This window comes from Drosophila subpulchrella, unplaced genomic scaffold (assembly GCF_014743375.2).
Source record: "Drosophila subpulchrella strain 33 F10 #4 breed RU33 unplaced genomic scaffold, RU_Dsub_v1.1 Primary Assembly Seq426, whole genome shotgun sequence".
Taxonomy (NCBI): Eukaryota; Metazoa; Arthropoda; class Insecta; order Diptera; family Drosophilidae; genus Drosophila; species Drosophila subpulchrella.
Genome location: NW_023665642.1, coordinates 543,631 through 566,880, shown reverse-complemented (window position 1 = coordinate 566,880; position 23,250 = coordinate 543,631). Strand labels below are relative to the sequence as shown.

General features: G+C 46.9%; 1 protein-coding gene across 1 annotated transcript; it reads right to left on the bottom strand.

Annotated features, from left to right (window-relative positions):
• Window positions 1-21,386: 21,386 nt before the first annotated feature.
• Window positions 21,387-22,901, bottom strand: LOC119562354 (extensin-like). Its single transcript, XM_037875518.1, has 2 exons — window positions 22,288-22,901; window positions 21,387-21,945 (listed from the first exon to the last, which is right to left on the bottom strand). Exons 1-2 carry the CDS (start codon window positions 22,899-22,901, stop codon window positions 21,387-21,389), a joined length of 1,173 nt encoding a protein of 390 aa, XP_037731446.1.
• Between the last annotated feature and the right edge of the window lie 349 nt (window positions 22,902-23,250).

The following is a 23,250-nucleotide window of genomic DNA, read 5'->3' as shown; positions in this document are numbered from 1 at the left end:
TGTTGTTATCTGCATTAAAATATATAACTTTAAAGGTAGTAAAAAATATGACCGTTTTTAAGTCATTGATTTAAATTTTGCGAAGGTTTACAGAAATGGGGCTTCTCTCCTTCTTCAAAAGCTCATAACTTGGTCAAAAGAACTCGGATCTCGATATGGCGTACCTTTATGGGCTTGTGAAATGATTATGTTGTTATCTGCATTAAAATATATAGCTTTAAAGGTAGTAAAAACAAGGAAGAACGCTATAGTCGAGTACCTCGACTATCAGATACCCGTTACTCAGGTAAAGGGACCAAAGGAAAATGGAGATATGCAAGCAGCAAATGCGCCACCTACCGGCGGTAGACAGATTTAAGCGTTGTGGGCGTTAGAGTGTGCGTGGCAAAGTTTTTTTTAGATTGACAAGAACAATACATTTCAGTTAAAATTTTTTATCTAGCATGAAAATTGTGGGCGCCACAGATTTGGGCGGTTTGTGGGGGTTAGAGTGGGCGTGGCATATTCGCGTAACAAACTTGCGCTGCGCTCAAGCCTACGGAATCTAAATCTGAAATCCCGTTTCTCTATCTTCGATATTTTTCGAGATATCCGCGTTCATACTTACGATTTTTTGAAGTTTTTGGGCGGTTTGTGGGCGTTAAAGTGGGCGTGGCAATTTTTTTTTAGGTCAATCGGTAGGTATTGATGAGAACAACACATTTCAGTTAAAATTTTTGTTCTAGCATCAAAACTGAAGGAGCCACAGTTTTGGGCGGTTTGTCGGCGTTAGAGTGGGCATGGCACTCTTTTGAAACAAACTTGCGCTGCGCAGGAACCTCAGGAATCTGCATGCCTAATCCCAGTATTGTAGCTCTTATAGTTTCCGAGACCTCAGTGTTCATACGGACAGACGGACAGACGGACATGGCTAGATCGACTCGGCTAGTGATCCTGATCAAGAATATATATACTTTATGGGGTCGGAAACGCTTCCTTCTGCCTGTTACATACTTTCCGACGAATCTACTATACCCTTTTACTCTACGAGTAACGGGTATAAATATGACCGTTTTAATGTCATTGATTTAAATTTTGCGAAGGCTTACAGAATATGGCCTTCTCTCCATCTTTAAAAGCCCATAACTTGGTCAAAAGAACTCGGATTTCGATATGGCATACCTTTATGGGCTTGTGGAATGATTATGTTGTTATCTGCATTAAAATATATAGCTTTAAAGGTAGTAAAAAATATGACCGTTTTTATGTCGTTGATTTTAATTTTGCAAAGGTTTACAGAAATGGGCCTTCTTTCCACCCTTAAAAGCCCTTAACTTGGTCAAAAGAACTTGGATTTCGATATGGCATACCTTTTTGGGCTTGTGGAATGTTCATGTTGTTATCTGCATTAAAATATATAGCTTTAAAGGTAGTAAAAAATATGACCGTTTTTATGTCATTGATTTTAATTTTGCGAAAGTATACAGAAATGGGCCTTCTCTCCATCTTCAAAAGCCCATAACTTGGTCAAAAGAACTCGGATCTCGATATGGCGTACCTTTATGGGCTTGTGGAATGATTATGTTGTTATTTGCATTTAAATATATAGCTTTAAAGGTACTAAAATTTATGACCGTTTTTAAGTCGTTGATTTTAATTTTGCGGAGGTTTACTGAAATGGGCTTTCTCTCCATCATGTCAAATGATTATGTTGTTATCTGCATTTAAATATATAGATTTAAAGGTAGTAAAAAATATGACCGTTTTTTATGTCGTTGATTTTAATTTTGCGAAGGTTTACAGAAATGGGCCTTCTCTCCATCTTCAAAGGCCCATAACTTGGTCAAAAGAACTCGGATCTCGATATGGCGTACCTTTATGGGCTTGTGAAATGATTATGTTGTTATCTGCATTAAAATATATAGCTTTAAAGGTAGTAAAAAATATGACCGTTTTAATGTCATTGATTTACATTTTGCGAAGGTTTACAGAATATGGCCTTCTCTCCATCTTTAAAAGCCCATAACTTGGTCAAAGGAACTCGGACTTCGATATGGCATACCTTTATGGGCTTGTGGAATGATTATGTTGTTATCTGCATTAAAATATATAGCTTTAAAGTTAGTAAAAAATTTGACAGTTTATATGTCGTTGATTTTAATTTTGCGGAGGTTTACAGAAATGGGCCTTCTCTCCATCCCTAAAAGCCCATAACTTGGTCAAAAGAACTCGGATTTCGATATGGCATACCTTTATGGGCTTGTGGAGTGATTATGTTGTTATCTGCATTAAAATATATAACTTTAAAGGTAGTAAAAAATATGACCGTTTTTAAGTCATTGATTTAAATTTTGCGAAGGTTTACAGAAATGGGGCTTCTCTCCTTCTTCAAAAGCTCATAACTTGGTCAAAAGAACTCGGATCTCGATATGGCGTACCTTTATGGGCTTGTGAAATGATTATGTTGTTATCTGCATTAAAATATATAGCTTTAAAGGTAGTAAAAACAAGGAAGAACGCTATAGTCGAGTACCTCGACTATCAGATACCCGTTACTCAGGTAAAGGGACCAAAGGAAAATGGAGATATGCAAGCAGCAAATGCGCCACCTACCGGCGGTAGACAGATTTAAGCGTTGTGGGCGTTAGAGTGGGCGTGGCAAAGTTTTTTTTAGATTGACAAGAACAATACATTTCAGTTAAAATTTTTTATCTAGCATGAAAATTGTGGGCGCCACAGATTTGGGCGGTTTGTGGGCGTTAGAGTGGGCGTGGCATATTCGCGTAACAAACTTGCGCTGCGCTCAAGCCTACGGAATCTAAATCTGAAATCCCGTTTCTCTTTCTTCGATATTTTTCGAGATATCCGCGTTCATACTTACGATTTTTTGAAGTTTTTGGGCGGTTTGTGGGCGTTAAAGTGGGCGTGGCAATTTTTTTTTAGGTCAATCGGTAGGTATTGATGAGAACAACACATTTCAGTTAAAATTTTTGTTCTAGCATCAAAACTGAAGGAGCCACAGTTTTGGGCGGTTTGTCGGCGTTAGAGTGGGCATGGCACTCTTTTGAAACAAACTTGCGCTGCGCAGGAACCTCAGGAATCTGCATGCCTAATCCCAGTATTGTAGCTCTTATAGTTTCCGAGACCTCAGTGTTCATACGGACAGACGGACAGACGGACATGGCTAGATCGACTCGGCTAGTGATCCTGATCAAGAATATATATACTTTATGGGGTCGGAAACGCTTCCTTCTGCCTGTTACATACTTTCCGACGAATCTACTATACCCTTTTACTCTACGAGTAACGGGTATAAATATGACCGTTTTAATGTCATTGATTTAAATTTTGCGAAGGCTTACAGAATATGGCCTTCTCTCCATCTTTAAAAGCCCATAACTTGGTCAAAAGAACTCGGATTTCGATATGGCATACCTTTATGGGCTTGTGGAATGATTATGTTGTTATCTGCATTAAAATATATAGCTTTCCAGGTAGTAAAAAATATGACCGTTTTTAAGTCATTGATTTAAATTTTGCGAAGATTTACAGAAATGGGCCTTCTCTCCATCCTTAAAAGCCCATAACTTGGTCGAAAGGACTCGGATTTCGATATGGCATACCTTTATGGGCTTGTGGAATGATTATGTTGTTATCTGCATTAAAATATATAGCCTTAAAGGAAGTAAAAAATTCGACAGTTTTTATGTCATTGATTTTAATTTTGCGGAGGTTTACAGAAAGTGGCCTTCTTTCCATCTTTAAAAGCCCATAACTTGGTCAAAAGCACTTGGATTTGGATATGGCATTCCCTTATGGGCTTGTGGAATGCTTATGTTGCTATCTGCATTAAAATATAAGACTTTAAAGATGGTAAAAAATATGACCGTTTTTATGTCATTGATTTTAATTTTGCGGAGGTTTACAGAAATGGGCCTTCTCTCTCCATTCTTAAAAGCCCATAACTTGGTCAAAAGAACTCGGATTTCGATATGGTATACCTTTATGGGCTTGTGGAATGATTATGTTGTTATCTGCATTAAAATATATAGCTTTAAAGGTAGTAAAAAATATGACCGTTTTTATGTCGTTGATTTTAATTTTGCAAAGGTTTACAGAAATGGGCCTTCTTTCCACCCTTAAAAGCCCTTAACTTGGTCAAAAGAACTTGGATTTCGATATGGCATACCTTTTTGGGCTTGTGGAATGTTCATGTTGTTATCTGCATTAAAATATATAGCTTTAAAGGTAGTAAAAAATATGACCGTTTTTATGTCATTGATTTTAATTTTGCGAAAGTATACAGAAATGGGCCTTCTCTCCATCTTCAAAAGCCCATAACTTGGTCAAAAGAACTCGGATCTCGATATGGCGTACCTTTATGGGCTTGTGGAATGATTATGTTGTTATTTGCATTTAAATATATAGCTTTAAAGGTACTAAAATTTATGACCGTTTTTAAGTTGTTGATTTTAATTTTGCAAAGGTTTACAGAAATGGGCCTTCTCTCCACCCTTAAAAGCCCTTAACTTGGTCAAAAGAACTCGGATTTCGATATGGCAAACCTTTATGGGCTTGTGGAATGTTCATGTTGTTATCTGCATTAAAATATATAGCTTTAAAGGTAGTAAAAAATATGACCGTTTTTATGTCATTGATTTTAATTTTGCGAAGGTTTACAGAAATGGGCCTTCTCTCCATCTTCAAAGGCCCATAACTTGGTCAAAAGAACTCGGATCTCGATATGGCGTACCTTTATGGGCTTGTGAAATGATTATGTTGTTATCTGCATCAAAATATATAGCTTTAAAGGTAGTAAAAAATATGACCGTTTTAATGTCATTGATTTAAATTTTGCGAAGGTTTACAGAATATGGCCTTCTCTCCATCTTTAAAAGCCCATAACTTGGTCAAAAGAACTCGGATTTCGATATGGCATACCTTTATGGGCTTGTGGAATGAATATGTTGTTATCTGCATAGAATATATAGCTTTAAAGGTAGTAAAATTTATGACCGTTTTTATGTCGTTGATTTTAATTTTGCAAAGGTTTACAGAAATGGGCCTTCTCTCCACCCTTAAAAGCCCTTAACTTGGTCAAAAGAACTCGGATTTTGATATGGCAAGCCTTTATGGGCTTGTGAAATGTTCATGTTGTTATCTGCATTAAAATATATAGCTTTAAAGGTAGTAAAAAATATGACCGTTTTTATGTCATTGATTTTAATTTTGCGAAGGTTTACAGAAATGGGCCTTCTCTCCATCTTCAAAGGCCCATAACTTGGTCAAAAGAACTCGGATCTCGATATGGCGTACCTTTATGGGCTTGTGAAATGATTATGTTGTTATCTGCATTAAAATATATAGCTTTAAAGGTAGTAAAAATATGACCGTTTTTATGTCATTGATTTTAATTTTGCGAAGGTTTACAGAAATGGGCCTTCTCTCCATCTTTAAAAGCCCATAACTTGGTCAAAAGAACTCGGATTTCGATATGGCATACCTTTATGGGCTTGTGGAATGATTATGTGTTTATCTGCATTAAAATATATAGCTTTAAAGGTCGTAAAAAACATGACCGTTTTTAAGTCATTGATTTAAATTTTGCGAAGGTTTACAGAAATGGGCCTTCTCTCCACCCTTAAAAGCCCTTAACTTGGGCAAAAGAACTCGGACTTCGATATGGTATACCTTTATGGGCTTGTGGAATGCTTATGTTGTTATCTGCATTAAAATATATAGCTTTAAAGGTAGTACAAAATATGACCGTTTTTATGTCATTGATTTTAATTTTGCGAAGGTTTACAGAAATGGGCCTTCTCTCCATCTTTAAAAGCCCATAACTTGGTCAAAAGAACTCGGATTTCGATATGGTATACCTTTATGGGCTTGTGGAATGCTTATGTTGTTATCTGCATTTAAATATATAGCTTTAAAGGTAGTAAAAAAGATGAACGTTTTTAAGTCATCGATTTAAATTTTGCGAAGATTTACAGAAATGGGCCTTCTCTACATCCTTAAAAGCCCATAACTTAGTCAGAAGAACTCCGATTTCGATATGGTATACCTTTATGGGCTTGTGGAATGATTATATTGTTATCTGCATTAAAATATATAGCTTTAAAGGTAGTACAAACAAGGGAGAACGCTATAGTCGAGTACCTCGACTATCAGATGCCCGTTACTCAGCTTAAGGGACCAATGGGAAATGAAGATATGCAAGCAGCAAAGCGAGATTTAAATGCGCCACCTACCGGCGGAAGACAGATTTAAGCATTGTGGGCGTTAGGGTAGGCGTGGCAAATTTTTTTTGGATCAATCGATAGGTATTGACGAGACCAATAAATTTCAGTTAAAATTTTTTATCTAGCATGAAAATTGTGGGCGCCACAGGTTTGGGCGGTTTGTGGGCGTGGCATATTCGCGTGACAAAATTGCGCTGCGTACAAAGCTACGGAATCTAAATCTGAGATCCCGATTCTCTATCTTTGATAGTTTCCGAGATATCCACGTTCATACTTACGATTTTTTGAAGTTTGTGGACGGTTTGTGGGCTTGAAAGTGGGCGTGGCAAACTTTTTTCTGGGTCAATCGATAGGTATTGATGGGAACAATACATTTCAGCTAAAAATTTTATTTTAGCATCAAAACTGTAGGAGCCACAGTTTTGGGCGGTTTGTGGGCGTTAGAGTTGCGCTGCGCAGGAATCTCAGGAATCTGCATGCCTAATCCCAGTATTGTAGCTCTTATAGTTTCCGAGATCTCAGCGTTCATACGGACAGACGGACAGACGGACATGGCTAGATCGACTCGGCTAGTGATCCTGATCAAGAATGTATATACTTTATGGGGTCGAAAACGCTTCCTTCTGCCTGTTACATACTTTCCGACGAATCTAGTATACCCTTTTAATTTGCAAAGGTTTACAGAAATGGGCCTTCTCTCCACCCATAAAAGCCCTTAACTTGGTCAAAAGACCTCGGATTTCGATATGGCATACCTTTATGGGCTTGTGGAATGTTCATGTTGTTATCTGCATTAAAATATATAGCTTTAAAGGTAGTAAAAAATATGACCGTTTTTATGTCATTGATTTTAATTTTGCGAAGGCTTACAGAAATGGGGCTTCTCTCCATCTTCAAAAGCCCATAACTTGGTCAAAAGAACTCGGATTTCGATATGGCCTACCTTTATGGGCTTGTGGAATTATTATGTTGTTATCTGCACTAAAATATATAACTTTAAAGATGGTAAAAAATATGACCGTTTTTATGAATTTGATTTTAATTTTGCGAAGTTTTACAGAAATGGGCCTTCTCTCCATCTTTAAAAGCCCATAACTTGGTCAAAAGAACTCGGATTTCGATATGGTATACCTTTATGGGCTTGTGGAATGATTATGTTGTTATCTGCATTAAAATAAAGCTTTAAAGGTAGTAAGAAATATGACCGTTTTTATGTCATTGATTTTAATTTTGCGAAGGCTTACAGAAATGGGCCTTCTCTCCATCTTTAAAAGCCCATAACTGGGTCAAAAGAACTCGGACTTCGATAAGGCGTACCTTTATGGGTTTGTGGAATGATAATGTTGTTACCTGCATTAGAATATATAGCTGAAAAGGTAGTAAAATATATGACCGTTTTTATGTCATTGATTTTAATTTTGCGAAGGCTTACAGAAATGGTCCTTCTCTCCATCTTTAAAGGCCCATAACTTGGTGAAAAGAACTCGGATTTCGATATGGCATACCTTTATGGGCTTGTGGAATGATTATGTTGTTATCTGCATTCAAATATATAGCTTGAAGGGTGGTAAAAAATATGACCGTTTTTAAGTCATTGATTTAAATTTTGCGAAGATTTAAAGAAATGGGCCTTCTCTCCATCCTTAAAAGCATATATCTTGGTCGAAAGGACTCGGATTTCGATATGGCACACCTTTATGGGCTTGTGGAATGATTATGTTGTTATCTGCATTAAAATATATAGCTTTAAAGGTAGTAAAAAATATGACCGTTTTTATGTCATTGATTTTAATTTTGCGGATGTTTACAGAAATGGGCCTTCTCTCCACCCTTAAAAGCCCTTAACTTGGTCAAAAGAACTCGGATTTCGATATGGCATACCTTTATGGGCTTGTGGAATGTTCTTGTTGTTATCTGCATTAAAATATATAGCTTTAAAGGTAGTAAAAAATATGACCGTTTTCATGTCATTGATTTTAATTTTGCGAAGGTTTACAGAAATTGGCCTTCTCTCCATCTTTAAAAGCCCATAACTTGGTCAAAAGAACACGGATTTTGATATGGCATACCTTTATGGGCTTGTGGAATGGTCATGTTATTATCTGCATTAAAATATATAGCTTTAAAGGTAGTAAAGTATATGACCGTTTTTATGTCATTGATTTTAATTTTGCGAAGGCTTACAGAAATGGGCCTTCTCTCCATCTTTAAAAGCCCATAACTTGGTCAAATTAACTCGGATTTCGATATGGCATACCTTTATGGGCTTGTGGAATGGTCATGTTATTATCTGCATTTAAATATATAGCTTTAAAGGTAGTACAAATTATGACCGTTTTTATGTCATTGATTTAAATTTTGCGAAGATTTACAGAAATGGGCCTTCTCTCCATCTTTAAAAGCCCATAACTTGGTCAAAAGAACTCGGATTTCGATATGGTATACCTTTATGGGCTTGTGGAATGATTATGTTGTTATCTGCATTAAAATATATAGCTTTAAAGGTAGTAAAAAATATGACCGTTTTTATGTCATTGATTTTAATTTTGAGAAGGTTTACAGAAATTGGCCTTCTCTCCATCCTTAAAAGCATAAACCTTGGTCGAAAGGACTCAGATTTCGATATGGCATACCTTTATGGGCTTGTGGATTGATAATGTTGTTATCTGCATTAAAATATATAGCTTTAAAGGTAGTAAAAAATATGACCGTTTTTATGTCATTGATTTCAATTTTGCGAAGACTTACAGAAATGGGCCTTCTCTCCATCCTTGAAAGCGCATAACTTGGTCGAAAGGACTTGGATTTCGATATGGCATACCTTTATGGGCTTGTGGATTGGGCATGTTATAATCTGCATTAAAATATATAGCTTTAAGGGTAGTAAAAAATATGACCGTTTCTAAGTCATTGATGTTAATTTTGCGAAGTTTTACAGAAATGGCCCTTCTCTCCATCCTTAAAAGCCCATAACTTGGTCAAAAGGACTTGGATTTCGATATGGCATACCTTTATGGGCTTGTGGAATGCTTATGTTGCTATCTGCATTAAAATATAAGACTTTAAAGATGGTAAAAAATATGACCGTTTGTGAGGAGTTGAATAACTCCCCACAAGTAGAAACAGCAGCAGATGGCCGGCCGCTTGCCAGATACGCGGCGAATTCGCGTAGTAACGGCGCGGCGAGGAGAGCGAGAGAGTTTGGAGACCAACGAAGGAGAGCGAGAGAGTTTGGAGACCAATGAAGGAGAGCGAGAGAGTTTGGAGACCAAGGATGGAGATCGAGAGAGAATGGAGACTTCGCGAGCAGAGCAAGAGTGCCGTGTGCAAAAGCGGATAACTTTGAACTCTCCCGTGAACTTTGGACCGGGAGAGGAAGTGCCACATCTCGGCAGTGGAGTGGCACACAGGCGTGCCACAAACATCATGGGAATCAGCGGGACGGCAGCTGTGGGCAGAGCATCGGTTGAAAGCGGTATGTGAAGGACAAGTGGGTCAACCAGGAGGCACGGACTTTGGACCCGGAGTGGAGAGATCCAGCGGGCCGTGCGCAAAAGGGAAATAACGGTTCCCGGAGGCCCTATATAAGGCCGCAGAGCGCTGGAAGCTGGATCAGTCGATCACAAGGAGTCAAACCGTCAAGATCACTCAGATACCAAAGTGAACAATCAAACAACCAGATAATCTACAAGGGAGCAGCAGCAAGTCGAGTCGCCAGAGAAGCAGCGCCGTGTGAGCCTACAAGGAGCGAGATTGCTACGTCGAGACGTTCGGGATTGGGATACCAGGAATCTCCGAATTGAGACGCAGGTAGCTGAGATCCAGAGGGCATCACACGGCTAGGTCAAGGCGGTCGATTAACCCTGTCCACAAAGTCCTGGCGTTATGCCTGGAAGGAGTATAACAAGCCAGAAGGGAGAGCGGTCGATCGGTAAGGTCTCGAGTGGAATTGTCCAGGAGAGCCCTACGGATTCGACTTGCGAGGTCCCGGAGCGGCGTGCCCGAACCACGAGTATAACAAGCCAGAAGGGAGAGCGGTCGATCGGTACGGTCTCGAGTGGAATTATCCAGGAGAGCCCTACGGATTCGACTTGCGAGGTCCCGGAGCGGCGTGCCCAAACCCCGAGTACCAAAAGCCAAAAGGGTGAGGCTAGGGTGGAACGTTCGTTTACACTAGGCGTGGAAGCGAAGTAAGGCGCGAGGCAGCTTCTTGGCGTTCCGCCTTGACTGTCCGCGCGGGCTGAGCAGAAACCCCAGTGGGACCATCCGGGACAGAGCAAGGGACAGGCGGCGGTATGTCGAAAGGAGCGATCCTGGAGAGCGCAGCTTCTGTACACCCTAGTCTGAGAACGGTGACGCTTCCCTAAGCCCGTACGGCCGATACCCCTCGCGAGTCCGAGTCGTTACCAGCAGTCACCAAGTCACGCGTGAGAAATGAACAGCGAGCGAGCGTCTTCAGGGAGCTGCGAGGATCTTCAGGGAGCGGCGAGGATCTTCAGGGAGCTGCGAGTATCTTCAGGGAGCTACAAGACTGGAGCACCGAGTCGTCAAGGCGAGAGGTCGTCGAGTCAATCAGAACCGTCGGAAGCACCGAAGGTCACAAGCAACGAGTCAAGGCCAACCAAGAGACTAAGACACTTGTAATAATATACCCGCAATAAAACCCAATACGAACCCGTGAATTCTGTGTTTTCTCACTGAGCTACTGGGCGGTCACGTTAATATAAATTTGGTGGGACGAACACACAATATACTGAGCTAGCCGCACGAATATCGTAGCGAGCAGACCATAAACATCAGTTCGTTACATCTGGCGCACAACGTGATTGTCCCAGCAGTGAAAGCAATTTAAACAGAATGGGGAAGAAGTGGATCTACCGGCTTAAAAAGGAGGATTTCGCCAATGTCGCACAGATGTCACCCTGGACGGCAGATTAGAGGACATGAGAAAAGCATTATCCGAGTATTACTCAGAAACGGATAATGACCCACAACTCGTTGACATCTGGGCCGATTTGGAAGCCACTTACCACGACAAAGCCGGCCCCAGCATCACGTTAACAACCGCCGAAGGGGACAACTTAGTGGCAAGCCTGAGCGTTGACAACCTACAAAAGGAGGCAAACAGGAGAGAATCAAGCCAAGACAGGAAAACAACATCGCTGATCTCGAAACCCAATCAATCAGACTATGCAAGGATCGCTAAACAGGTCCGCGAATGGTCGTTCAGGTTCGACGGGGCGGAAAAACCGTTCGAGTTCCTGGAGCAGGTGGAATGGTCCGTCAACACATACGGCTTGGAGTTAGACATGATTCCCCGAGCGATGCCTGAATTGCTGAAGGGAAGGGCTTTGAAGTGGTTCATCGCCAACAACAAACAATGGAAAACCAGGGCGGAGTTCATAGATAGTTTCCACACATACTTTCTACCGAGAGACTTCTTCACCAGGCTGGCGGATCAGGTCAGGCAACGGAAGCAGGGCTTCAGCGAGTCGTTCAAAGACTACATGATCGACATGCAGACGATGGTGAGGCCACTTAATTACTCAGCTAAAGAGACCTTAAGGATCATCAAGGAAAACTGCACCCCCAGTCTAAGGATCTTCCTAAGGGCATACAAAGTGTCGGACCTGGACACGCTGATGATATTAGCAGACGAGTATGAAGAACTCGAAAAGGAGCGGGAAGCGCTCGCGCAGGAAAACAAATTCTCTAAGAACAAGTCGGCATCGCCAGCGCAGGTAACATGCAGAAGATGCGAAGAGACAGGAATCCAGGAGACACGGGGAAACGACCAATGGTCGCCACCTAACCGAGTACCACGGCAGTAGGCAACAAGAGCACCACGCGGAGGCCAATGGACACCACCACAACAGCAACAGATGCAACCAGCAAACAATGTTTGGATGCCACCAAGTACAACACAAAGGCCTCGTGAAACGACACACATCACAGACCCCCAGGAGGCCTGCCGAAAGTGCGGCGGTCATGGACACTGGGCACGGGGATATCGGCACCAACGCCTGTTGTTCTGCTGGGTGTGCGGGAGAGTAGGCGTCAGGAGCGTTGAATGCTGCCAGCAGGCGGGAAATGCCCAGCGATCTCAGCCGCAGAGAGGCGAGCGGGGGTCGCAAGATGCTACCTCTCCAAACTAACGGGAAAGCTGATCGAGGAGGAGCAGCAGTTGTCCGCAGCGGTGACGATTGGTGGGGGCACTTATAAGGCCACAATCGACACCGGGGCAACAGCAAGCTTTATAAGCAAAGAGCTGGCGGACGACCTGGCTGCCCTCGGAAAGATTACGAGGATACGACGGCAAGTTAGGTTGGCAGACGGAAGATGTGGCGGAATCGATGAGCAGCTGGAGGTGGAAATCGCGTTCGGGAACAAGCGACTGAGCATGAGCCTGCTGATACTACCAGGGGTAGTGGATTCATTGGTGTTGGGATGGAACTTTCTAACACAAATCGGTACCGAAATTAAGTGCGCTGGACACGAAGTGATAATACCGGCCAGGAATCGTCACAAGGGATGGCTCGAGGAAAAGTTGTCGGTGGCAGTCGTACAACGGGCAAGCGAAGATGACGACACGACGAAATTCCTGGAGGCAGAGCAGCATGAAGGGAGCATCAAACATGGCAGAGCATCAGATCTCGATGAAAGACGACAAACCAATAAAGCAGCGATACTATCCCAAGAATCCGAAAGTTCAAGGGGAGATCAATGCGAAGGTGGACGAGCTTCTCCAAATGGGATACATAGAACACTCAACAAGCCCATACAGTTCTCCCATCGTGATGGCTAGGAAAAAGATGGGCAAATGGAGACTGTGCGTCGACTTTAGGCAAATAAACGTTAAATCTGTAAAGGATGCCTACCCGATGCCCCGAATAAATTATATTCTCGACCAACTGAGGGAAGCACGGTACATCAGCAGCTTGGACCTAAAGGATGGGTACTGGCAAATCCCACTGAAAGCGGACAGCAGGCAGTTGACGGCGCTTACAGTGCCGGGGAAAGGTTTATTCCAATGGAAAGTAATGCCATTCGGACTTCATTCGGCGTCTGCGACCTTTCAACGGGTGCTGGACCGGGTGATCGGCCCCGAAATGTCGCCGCACGCATTTGCTTACCAGGACGACATCATAGTGATCGGGCGCTCGCTGGAAGAACACAAGGCCAACCTAAAGGAAGTGTTTCGACGACTAAAAGAGGCAAATCTGAGATTAAACCCGGACAAGTGCCAATTTTTCAAGAAAGAGCTGTTATATCTCGGTCATCGAGTGACTAGCGAAGGAATAGGCACGGACCCGGGAAAGGTAGCAGCCATCGCCGAGCTAGAACCACCATCGACAGTAAGAGAGCTCCGACAGTACCTGGGCGTAGCATCATGGTACCGCCGGTTGGTACCTGACTTCGCAAAAATAGTCAAACCTCTCAACGATCTGCTACGCAAGGGCAATAAATGGGTGTGGACACAGGAACATCAGACGGCGTTCGAAGAGGTGAAGGCAAGACTCGTCGCAGACCCCGTAATGGCATGCCCGGACTTCGACAAACCATTCATCTTGCAAACTGACGCAAGCGACTACGGCATCGGGGCAATCTTGACCCAGGAAACTGAACGAGGCGAAAAGGTAATCTCTTACTCAAGCCGAACGCTCAACGGCGCTGAGAAGAATTACTCAACGACCGAGAAGGAGTGCTTGGCAATCGTCTGGGCAATCCGAAAGCTCAAGCCGTATCTGGAAGGTTACCACTTTAAAGTAGTAACCGACCACATGGCACTGAAGTGGCTCAACAGCATAGAGAGCCCTTCAGGGAGGATCGCCAGATGGGCCCTGGAGTTGCAGCAGTACGACTTTGAAATAGCGTACAGGAAAGGGCAACTCAACGTGGTGGCAGACGCTTTGTCAAGGCAGCCACTGCCGGAAACGCTTCGAGGGATCAAGGAGACGTCGGCGGCGGAAGCTTCTGCAGCATGCAGCTGGATTCTGGAAATGCGCGAAAAGATAAGGACCCAGCCGCAAAAGTATCCGGACTACGTGATGGAGGGTAACACCCTGTACAGGAATATACCTCATAGAGCGGGCAGCGAAGATGTTGCAACATGGAAGATGTGCGTCCCGAAAGCTCTACGGGAAACGGTGCTGAAGGAGAACCACGACTCACCGGCGGCTGGCCATGTAGGAAGCCGAAAGACAATAGCACGTCTAGCAGCCCGGTACTTCTGGCCAGGAATGCACAGAGACGCCCGAGCCCACGTGCGAGTATGCGAGACATGCATGAGATTCAAGCCGAATCAGATACAAATGGCTGGGAAAATGCTTACGCAGGTGCCAGAGGAACCATGGGCTACGGTATGTGCGGACTTCGTCGGACCCCTGCCGCGTTCGAAGCACGGCAACCAAATGCTGCTGGTATTGATAGACCGGTTCTCCAAGTGGACTGAGTTGGTGCCGCTGCGAAGCGCGACGGCCGAGTCCCTAAAGAAAGCTTTTAAAGAACGCATAATCGCGAGGTATGGGGTCCCCAAAATAGTCATAACGGACAAGGGAGTCCAGTTTACCAGCAAAACTTTCAAGAGTTTCCTGGCCGAAATGGGAGCCAGGCAACAGTTCACAGCTCCATACACCCCACAGGAGAACCCGACTGAGAGAGCCAATAGGACGGTGAGAACAATGATTGCGCAGTTCGCAGGGCAGAACCAAAGAGAATGGGACGAAAAATGGCCAGATATCATGCTGGCAGTAAGCACGAGCGTTTCAGAATCCACAGGTTACACACCGTCGTTCATTACCCAAGGCAGAGAACCAAGACTACCGAGCGCCCTTTATGACAGAGAAACCGTAGGGACCGGATGACCGACAGAGACCCCGGAAGAGAATGCAAACAAACTCAGGGAAATCTTCGAGATTGTAAGGCGGAACCTGGAGAAAGCATCCCAGGACCAGGCTAGGCATTATAACCTAAGGAGGAGGCAATGCACTATGGGGAATTTGACCACTTTTTGTGGCATTAATTAATAACTTAAAAACGAAGCAACATTTTAAGGTTTTGTTTTTTGAATTAAGTATATAAAATCCAAAGGAAGTAAATTAAAAAATATGGGCGTGGTCCCGCCTTTATTTTAAAGAAAAATTTTTTTTTCTTTTTGTCAATCAAATAAAAAAAATTTTTTCTTAATTTTTTTTTATAGAAGACCAAACTGAATTTAAAAAAAAATGTTGGTGTTTTTCATTTTTCATTTTCTTAATGAAGTTGTAATATTTTGGTTTGGTATCACTATAATTCTTAACAAAAATACTAAAATCCTTTATATCAACGGTTAGTAAGTGTAATGATGTTGTAAAATAATTTTAAAATAATCGTTATTTAATAAGCAATATAATTGCACACTGTTTCTCTTAAGATAACATCGAAACTGGCATTTACCAGACAAAAATGCGAGAAATATACTACATTAGGTAGAGGTCTTTAAAGCTAAATTTTAGAGAAAGTGCGCAAAAGTGCACTTTTATACTAACCGAGCTCAATGAGAATTAAATACTCTACAAGATAAAAAAGGTTTCAGAGGTGGAAACAGCTGGAATCGCTTTGTAGCTCCATTTAAAAATATAAATTAACCTAAATAGTTTGTTTTTTTTGAGGTTAGAGCTAGAACACGAATATACGAGCACCACAATCAATACATACAATAAGGTCACAAACACAAAATACAAGTTCCTTTTATTGGATGGTATTTCAAAAACTTCAGTGCTATGTTTAGTTTTACACTTTTTGAAAATTTAAACTATTAAGAATAATAGGCGTTTTACCAGCGCTGCCACCTCGTTGAAATAAAAACAGGCTTTAACAGCTGATAACTTAACAGTGGGGCGCACTGTTAAACTTTTCTGTTAGTAACATTAGATATTGATGTTATCCTTATGCATTGTGATAAACAAAACCAATTTTTAACGACTTTTAAAAAATGGGTTTTGGCCAAGAAAAGTGGTCAAATTCCCCATAGTGCAATGGACGCCAAAGGTGGGTGACGTCGTGTGGGCCAAGGAACACCACTTATCAAAAGCAGCCGAGGGGTTCGCAGCAAAATTGGCCCCAAGATACGACGGACCTTACCAAGTCGTAGGCTTTGCGTCACCAGTAATCTGCAAAATACGACACATAAACACAAAGAAAGAGCAGACCATCCACGTAAGCGAGCTGAAACAGCAACAAACGGAAAACACAAGCGAGCGGCTACAGCAAGCAGACACAACAGATGCAAAACAACATTAAAAGTCCAAGGATACCTCCAAGGATGCCCAAAGGATACTACGAAAGGAGTCCAAGGATACCTCCAAGGATGACCAAAGGATACTACGAAAGGATCCCAAGGATACCTCCAAGGATGCCCAATCGATACTACGAAAGGAGTCCAAGGATACCCCCAAGGATGCCCAAAGGATACTACGAAAGGAGCCCAAGGATACCTCCAAGGATGCCCAAAGGATACTACGAAAGGAGTCCAAGGATACCTCCAAGGATGCCCAAAGGGTATTACGAAAGGATTTCAAGGATACCTCCAAGGATGCCCAAAGGATACTACGAAAGGAGTCAAAGGAAACGTCCAAGGATTCCCAAAGGGTACTACGGAAAGAGTCCAAGGATACCTGCAAGGATTCCCAAAGGATACTACGAACAAATTCCAAGGATACCTCCAAGGATTCGACAGGGATACTACAAACCGACTCCAAGGATACTACAGGGCATCTACAAAGGCGGAATGAAACACATAAAGGACATCAGGAGAACGTTAAGAACACAAAGGGAGCGAACCAGAGCGTCTAAGGTCTCGATTGGGACTGATCGGAGGGAAAGGAAAAAACACGCATCAAAAGTCTGCCGAAGGAAGGGGGAAGACGGCACAGAGCAGAGAGCTGTACCGTAGATCTGGGTAGTAAGAAGGAGAGGCCGATGGAAATAGCGGGATTGAGCAAAGAGGAAGGCTCGGAACCGAGGTGTCGTTAAAGGGAGCCCAGGCTCCAGCTGAACAATCAAAATCGACGAGCATCATGAGCACACGCATAACCAGGAGCGAAGCGCGCAAGATGATGGCTGCCCACCAGCCGTCCGGAGGATCTAGCCCGGGGCAAGGATGGTCGGCAGCCCGGCCTACCCGAACCTCGCGGCGGATCTCCGGGCGGGGTGTCCCCGAGCCGGTTATCAGCTCCGACAGCGACGTCGAGTTGGTGGAGGACCCGCGGGTGGAGCAACGGCGATGGCGGCTTCGCAAAGCGGTCAACCGGGCCGACGGACGCATCCAGACTGGCGCGGCGGAGGTGGAGTGGGCCAGCAAAGAGCCGCCCCAGGAACAGCTGGCTCCCAGTAGCCATGCCGAGGCTGTGGTAGCGGCTACGTGGGAGTTTCGACGAAAGTGCGAGGCGCGAAGGCGGAGCGAGGAGCGGCGGTTAAAGGAGATGGAGGAGTCGCCGGAGTGGCAGGCCCAACTGCGGATGGCAGCAGCTGTGGGAAAACCCGGGGTACCCACCCACGCCGAGGTATGCGCCCGAGCCCTGCATCCCGCCGCAAGAAGTGGAAGACGACTGGGCGTCCTCACCTCCGCGGTGGCTGCCCGAAATCCCGCCCACACCGCGGTACGAGGGGTCACCACAGTGGACGCCAGCACGACCGCCCACGCCGAGGTTCGAGCAGCCACGGTGGCACGGCCGAAATTGTCGCGGACGGTGTCGGCACCGGAGGGCCAGCGATGGCGAGAGATCGCGGAGCATGAGTGGCCCGAAGGGATCGCGGAGGCACCGGTGGTAGAGGAGGCTCGCATCCTGGGCGGCAGGCGCAGCGAGCGCGTATGGAGAGAGGGGCGCGCGTTCCGCGTCCGGTTGGGGCTGGCGGGCACGAGAGTGTTCGAGGAGCGGCCGAAATAAAATTTGAATAAAATGAACAAAACGGAGTTTGAAAACCGGCATAAAACGGGAAACGCGGCTGAAACAGGGGCCAGAAGTAAGGGGCATACATGGCAGCTCCAGCATCCTGAAATTCATACTGGGTTAATACAGGAAGCAGCCAAACGACACCAAAATACTCACCTGCAGCGAAGCAAATGCGAAGTCCTCTCCGCACCAGCTCTCGAGTGTTGCCAGCGTGAAGCCATGCTCAGCCGGCTGAGGTCGATTGAAGGGCGAGAGAGAGAGACGAAAGGCGAGAGAGGTCGTGTGGAGCGAGAAAGGATGAAATAGAAAGGAGTGAGGAAATGCGAAAACTTACCTAGAAAGTTGCAAAATCACCATGAGCCAGGGAAGGGCGACGATTGGCACTAGATGAAAGTGCGATCGATGGATACACGTCAAATGGTAATATCGGCCAAAGGTGGAAATATCGCAACGAGCAGGTGGCAACGCCGCACCGTCGATATAGATATGCGAATGAACATCGATCACGCACAAATGGTGTGACCAGGCGGAGGAAGCCATAAAAGGAGTGGAACGCAGCAATGAGTAGCGAGCTGGGGGATCGATAACCCACGAGTATCGATTGTAACGAACTGATTTTTATGGTCTGCTCGCTACGAGATTCGTGCGGCTAGCTCAGTATATTGTGTGTTCGTCCCACCAAATTTATATTAACGTGACCGCCCAGTAGCTCAGTGAGAAAGCACAGAATTCACGGGTTCGTATTGGGTTTATTGTGGGTATATTATTACAAGTGTCTTAGTCGCTTGGTTGGCCTTGACTCGTTGCTTGTGACCCTCGGTACGTCCGATGGTCCTGATTGACTTGACGACCTCTCGCCTTTGAAGACTCGGTGCTCCAGTCCTGTAGCTCTCTGAAGATACTCGCAGCTCCCTGAAGATACTCGCAGCTCCCTGAAGACGCTCGCTGCTCCCTGAAGACGCTCGCTCGCTGATCGCTTCGCACGCGTGACTTGGTGACTGCTGGTAACGACTCGGACTCGCGAGGGGGTCAGCCGTACGGGCTTAGGGAAGCGTCACCGTTCTCAGACTAGGGTGAACAGAAGCTGCGCTCTCCAGGATCGCTCCTTTCGACACACCGCCGCCTGTCCCTTGCTCTGTCCCGGATGGTCCCACTGGGGTTTCTGCTCAGCCCGCGCGGACAGTCAAGGCGGTAACGCCAGGAAGCTGCCTCGCGCTTTACTTCGCTTCCACGCCTAGTGTAAACGAACGTTCCACCCTAGCCTCACCCTTTTGCTTTTGGTCCTGGACGTTTCCGCGTGGCTTTTGGTACTCGGGGTTCGGGCACGCCGCTCCGGGACCTCGCAAGTCGAATCTGTAGGGCTCTCCTGGACAATTCCACTCGAGACCGTACCGATCGACCGCTCTCCCTTCTGGCTTGTTATATTCGTGATTCGGGCACGCCGCTCCGGGACCTCGCAAGTCGAATCCGTAGGGCTCTCCTGGACAATTCCACTCGAGACCTTACTGATCGACCGCTCTCCCTTCTGGCTGGTTATACTCTCTCCAGGCGTAACGCCAGGACTTTGTGGATAAAGTTAAACGACCGCCCTGACCTAGCCGTGTGACGCCCTCTGGATCTCAGCTACCTGCGTCTCAATTCGGAGATTCCTGGTATCCCAATCCCGAACGTCTCGACGTAGCAATCTTGCTCCTTGTAGGCTCCCACGGCGTTGTTTCCCTGGCGACTCGACTTGCTGTTGCTCCCTTGTAGATTATCGGGTTGTTTGATTGTTCACTTTGGTATCTGACTGATCTTGACGGTTTGACTCCTTGTGATCGACTGATCCAGCTGCCAGCGCTCTACGGCCTTATATAGGGCCTCCGGGAACCGTTATTTCCCTTTTGCGCACGGCCCGCTGGATCTCTCCACTCTGGGTCCAAAGTCCGTGCCTCCTGGATGACCCACTTGTCGTTCCCGTACCGCTTCCAATCGATGCTCCGCCCACTGCTGCCATCCCGCTGATTCTCGTGATGCTTGTGGCACGCCTGTGTGCCGCTCCACCGCCGAGATGTGGCACTTCCTCTCCCGGTCCAAAGTTCACGGGAGAGTCCAAAGTCCGATGGAGTCCCGTTACCCGCTTTTGCACACGGCACTCTTGCCTTGCCCGCGAAGTCTCCACTCTCTCTCGATCTCCATCCTCGGTCTCCAAACTCTCTCGCTCTCCTTCATTGGTCTCCAAACTCTCTCGCTCTCCTTCGTTGGTCTCCAACCTCTCTCGCTCTCCTCGCCGCGCCGTTACTACGCGAATTCGCCGCGTATCTGGCAAGCGGCCGGCCATCTGCTGCTGTTTCTATTTGTGGGGAGTTATTCAACTCCTCACATTCCCCCCTTACTTCGGGAAACATTTTAAACTTGTTCCTACTCTCCGGCGTTTTCTTGTTTATCCTAGCCTTCGAGTCCTTGTGATTCCCGCGGCGCTCCCTCGTTGCTCCCTCGATGCTCCCACGACGCTTTTAACTCCGTTTAGTTTCTACAGCGCTGGTCATCCTCCTCGTTGCAATTTGAATCTCCCGCGCCGATATCTTTCCTGACTCCACTGGGACATCGATACTCGTGTGCTATCGATCCCCAGCTCGCTGCTCATCGCTGCGTTCTACTCCTTTCATTTGCTTCCTCCGCCTGGTCACACCATTCGTGTGTGATCGATGTGCGATATCGATATCGACGGTGCGGCGTTGCCACCTGCTCGTTGCGATACTTCCACCTTTGGCCGATATTACCATTTGACGTGTACCCATCGATCGCACTTTCATCTAGTGCCAATCGATCGCCTATCGAGGCGCCCCCTTCCCTGGCTCATGGTGATTTTGCAACTTTCTAGGTAAGTTTTCGCATTTCCTCACTCCTTTCTATTTCATCCTTTCTCTCTCCACACGACCTCTCTCGCCTCTCGTCTCTCTCTCTCGCCCTTCAATCGTCCTCAGCCGGCTGGGCCTGGCTTTCGCTGGCAACACTCGAACGCTGGTGCGGAGAGGACTTCGCATTTGCTTCGCTGCAGGTAAGTATTTTGGTGTCGCTTGGCTGCTTCCTGTATTAACCCAATATTGATTTCAGGACGCTGAAGCTGCCATGTATGCCCCTTACTTCTGGCCCCTGTTTCAGCCGCGTTTCCCGTTCCATGTCGGTTTTTCTTTTCTTTTTTTTTTTTTTTTAAACTCTGTTTTTTTTCGGTTTATTTAAATTTTTTTTATTTTTGCTCCTCGAACACTCTCGTGCCCGCCAGCCCCAACCGGACGCGGAACGCGCGCCCCTCTCTCCACACGCGCACGCTGCGCCTGCCGCCCAGGATGCGAGCCTCCTGCACCACCGGTGCCTCCGCGATCCCTTCGGGCCACTCCGGCTCCGCGATCTCTCGCCATCGCTGGCCCTCCGGCGCCGACACCGTCCGCGACAACTTCGGCCGGGTCACCACCTCGGACACCTCGGGCGCCGAGTGCTGCCGCTTGAGCGGAGGACGGCCGTTTTCCACGGGCTCAGGCCACACCCAGGGTCCTCGCTCCAGAGGCTCCGCGGATATTGCGCTCCCGGTAGGCGTTGGCGTCGTCGGTCCGGTGCTCGGCGTCGGTGGTGCCCATTGCTCCGGTCTGCCACGGGTCCTGGGGTCCAGCGGGCTCACCCGTGGACCACACTCTTCCCAGATCCGGGGTTCTTCTGTCGCCGCCGTCTCCTCCGCGGGCCCCTCCGGCCAGGTCCAGACGACCGTCTGCTGGCGCCACCTCACCCCTTCGGCCACGAACGTCCGGGTGCTGTGGCTCACGTGGGCCGCCGGGATGTCTGTCCGGATGTGTTGCTGCTGCGGTGGTGGCTGCTGCTGCGGTGGTGGCTGCTGCTGCGGTGGTGGCTGCTGCTGCGGTGGCTGCTGCTGCGGTGGCTGCTGCTGCTGCGATGGCTGCTGCTGCGGTGGTGACTGCTGCTGCGGTGGCTGCTGCTGCTGCGGTGGTGGCTGCTGCTGCGGTGGCTGCTGCTGCTGCGGTGGCTGCTGCTGCGGTGGCTGCTGCTGCGGTGGCTGCTGCTGCTGCGGTGGCTGCTGCTGCTGCGGTGGCTGCTGCTGCTCGTGCCTCGGCGTGGGCGGTCGTGCGGGCGTCCACCGTGGTGACCCCTCGTATCGCGGTGTGGGCGGGATTTCGGGCAGCCACCGCGGAGGCGAGGGTGCCCAATCGTCTGCCACTTCTTGCGGCGGGGTGCCGGGTTCGGGCGCATACCTAGGCGTAGGTGGGTACCCCGGGTTTTCCCACAGCTGCGTCTCCTCCTCCTCGGCCACCCGTAGTTGGGCCTGCCACTCCGGCGACTCCTCCATCTCCTTCAACCGCCGCTCCTCGTTTCGCCCTCGCGCCTCGCACTTGCGCCGGAACTCCCACGTAGCCGCTACCACGGCCTCGGCATGGCTAACGGGAGCCGTCTGGTCCTGGGGCGGTTCTCCACTGGCCCACTCCACCTGCGCCGCGCCAGTCGGTATGCGTCCGTCGGCCCGGTTGAACGCCTTGCGAAGCCGCCATCGCCGTTGCTCCACCCGCGGATCCTCCACCAACTCGACGTCGCTGTCGGAGCTGATCACCGGATCGGGGACGCCCCGCCCGGAGATCCGCCGCGAGGTTCGGGTAGGCCGGGCTGCCGACCATCCTTGCCCCGGGCTGGATCCTCCGGACGGCTGGTGGGCCTCCATCATCCTGCGCGCTTCGCTTCTTGTCACCCGTGTGCTCATGATGCTTGTTGATTTTTGATTGTGCAGCTGGAGCCTGGGCTCCCTTTAAATACCCCTCGGTTCCGAGCCTTCCTCTTTGCTCGATCCCGCTATTTCCATCGGCCTCTCCTTCTTACTACCCAGATCTACGGTACAGCTCTCTGCTCTGTGCCGTCTTCCCTCTTCCTTCGGCGGACTTTAGATGCGTGTTTTTTCTTTTCCTCCGATCAGTCCCAATCGAGACCTTAGACGCTCTGGTTCGCCCCCTTTGTGTTCTTAACGTTCTCCTGATGTCCTTTACGTGTTTCATTGAGCCTTTGTAGATGACCTGTAGTATCCTTGGAGGTATCCTTGGAATTTGTTCGTAGTA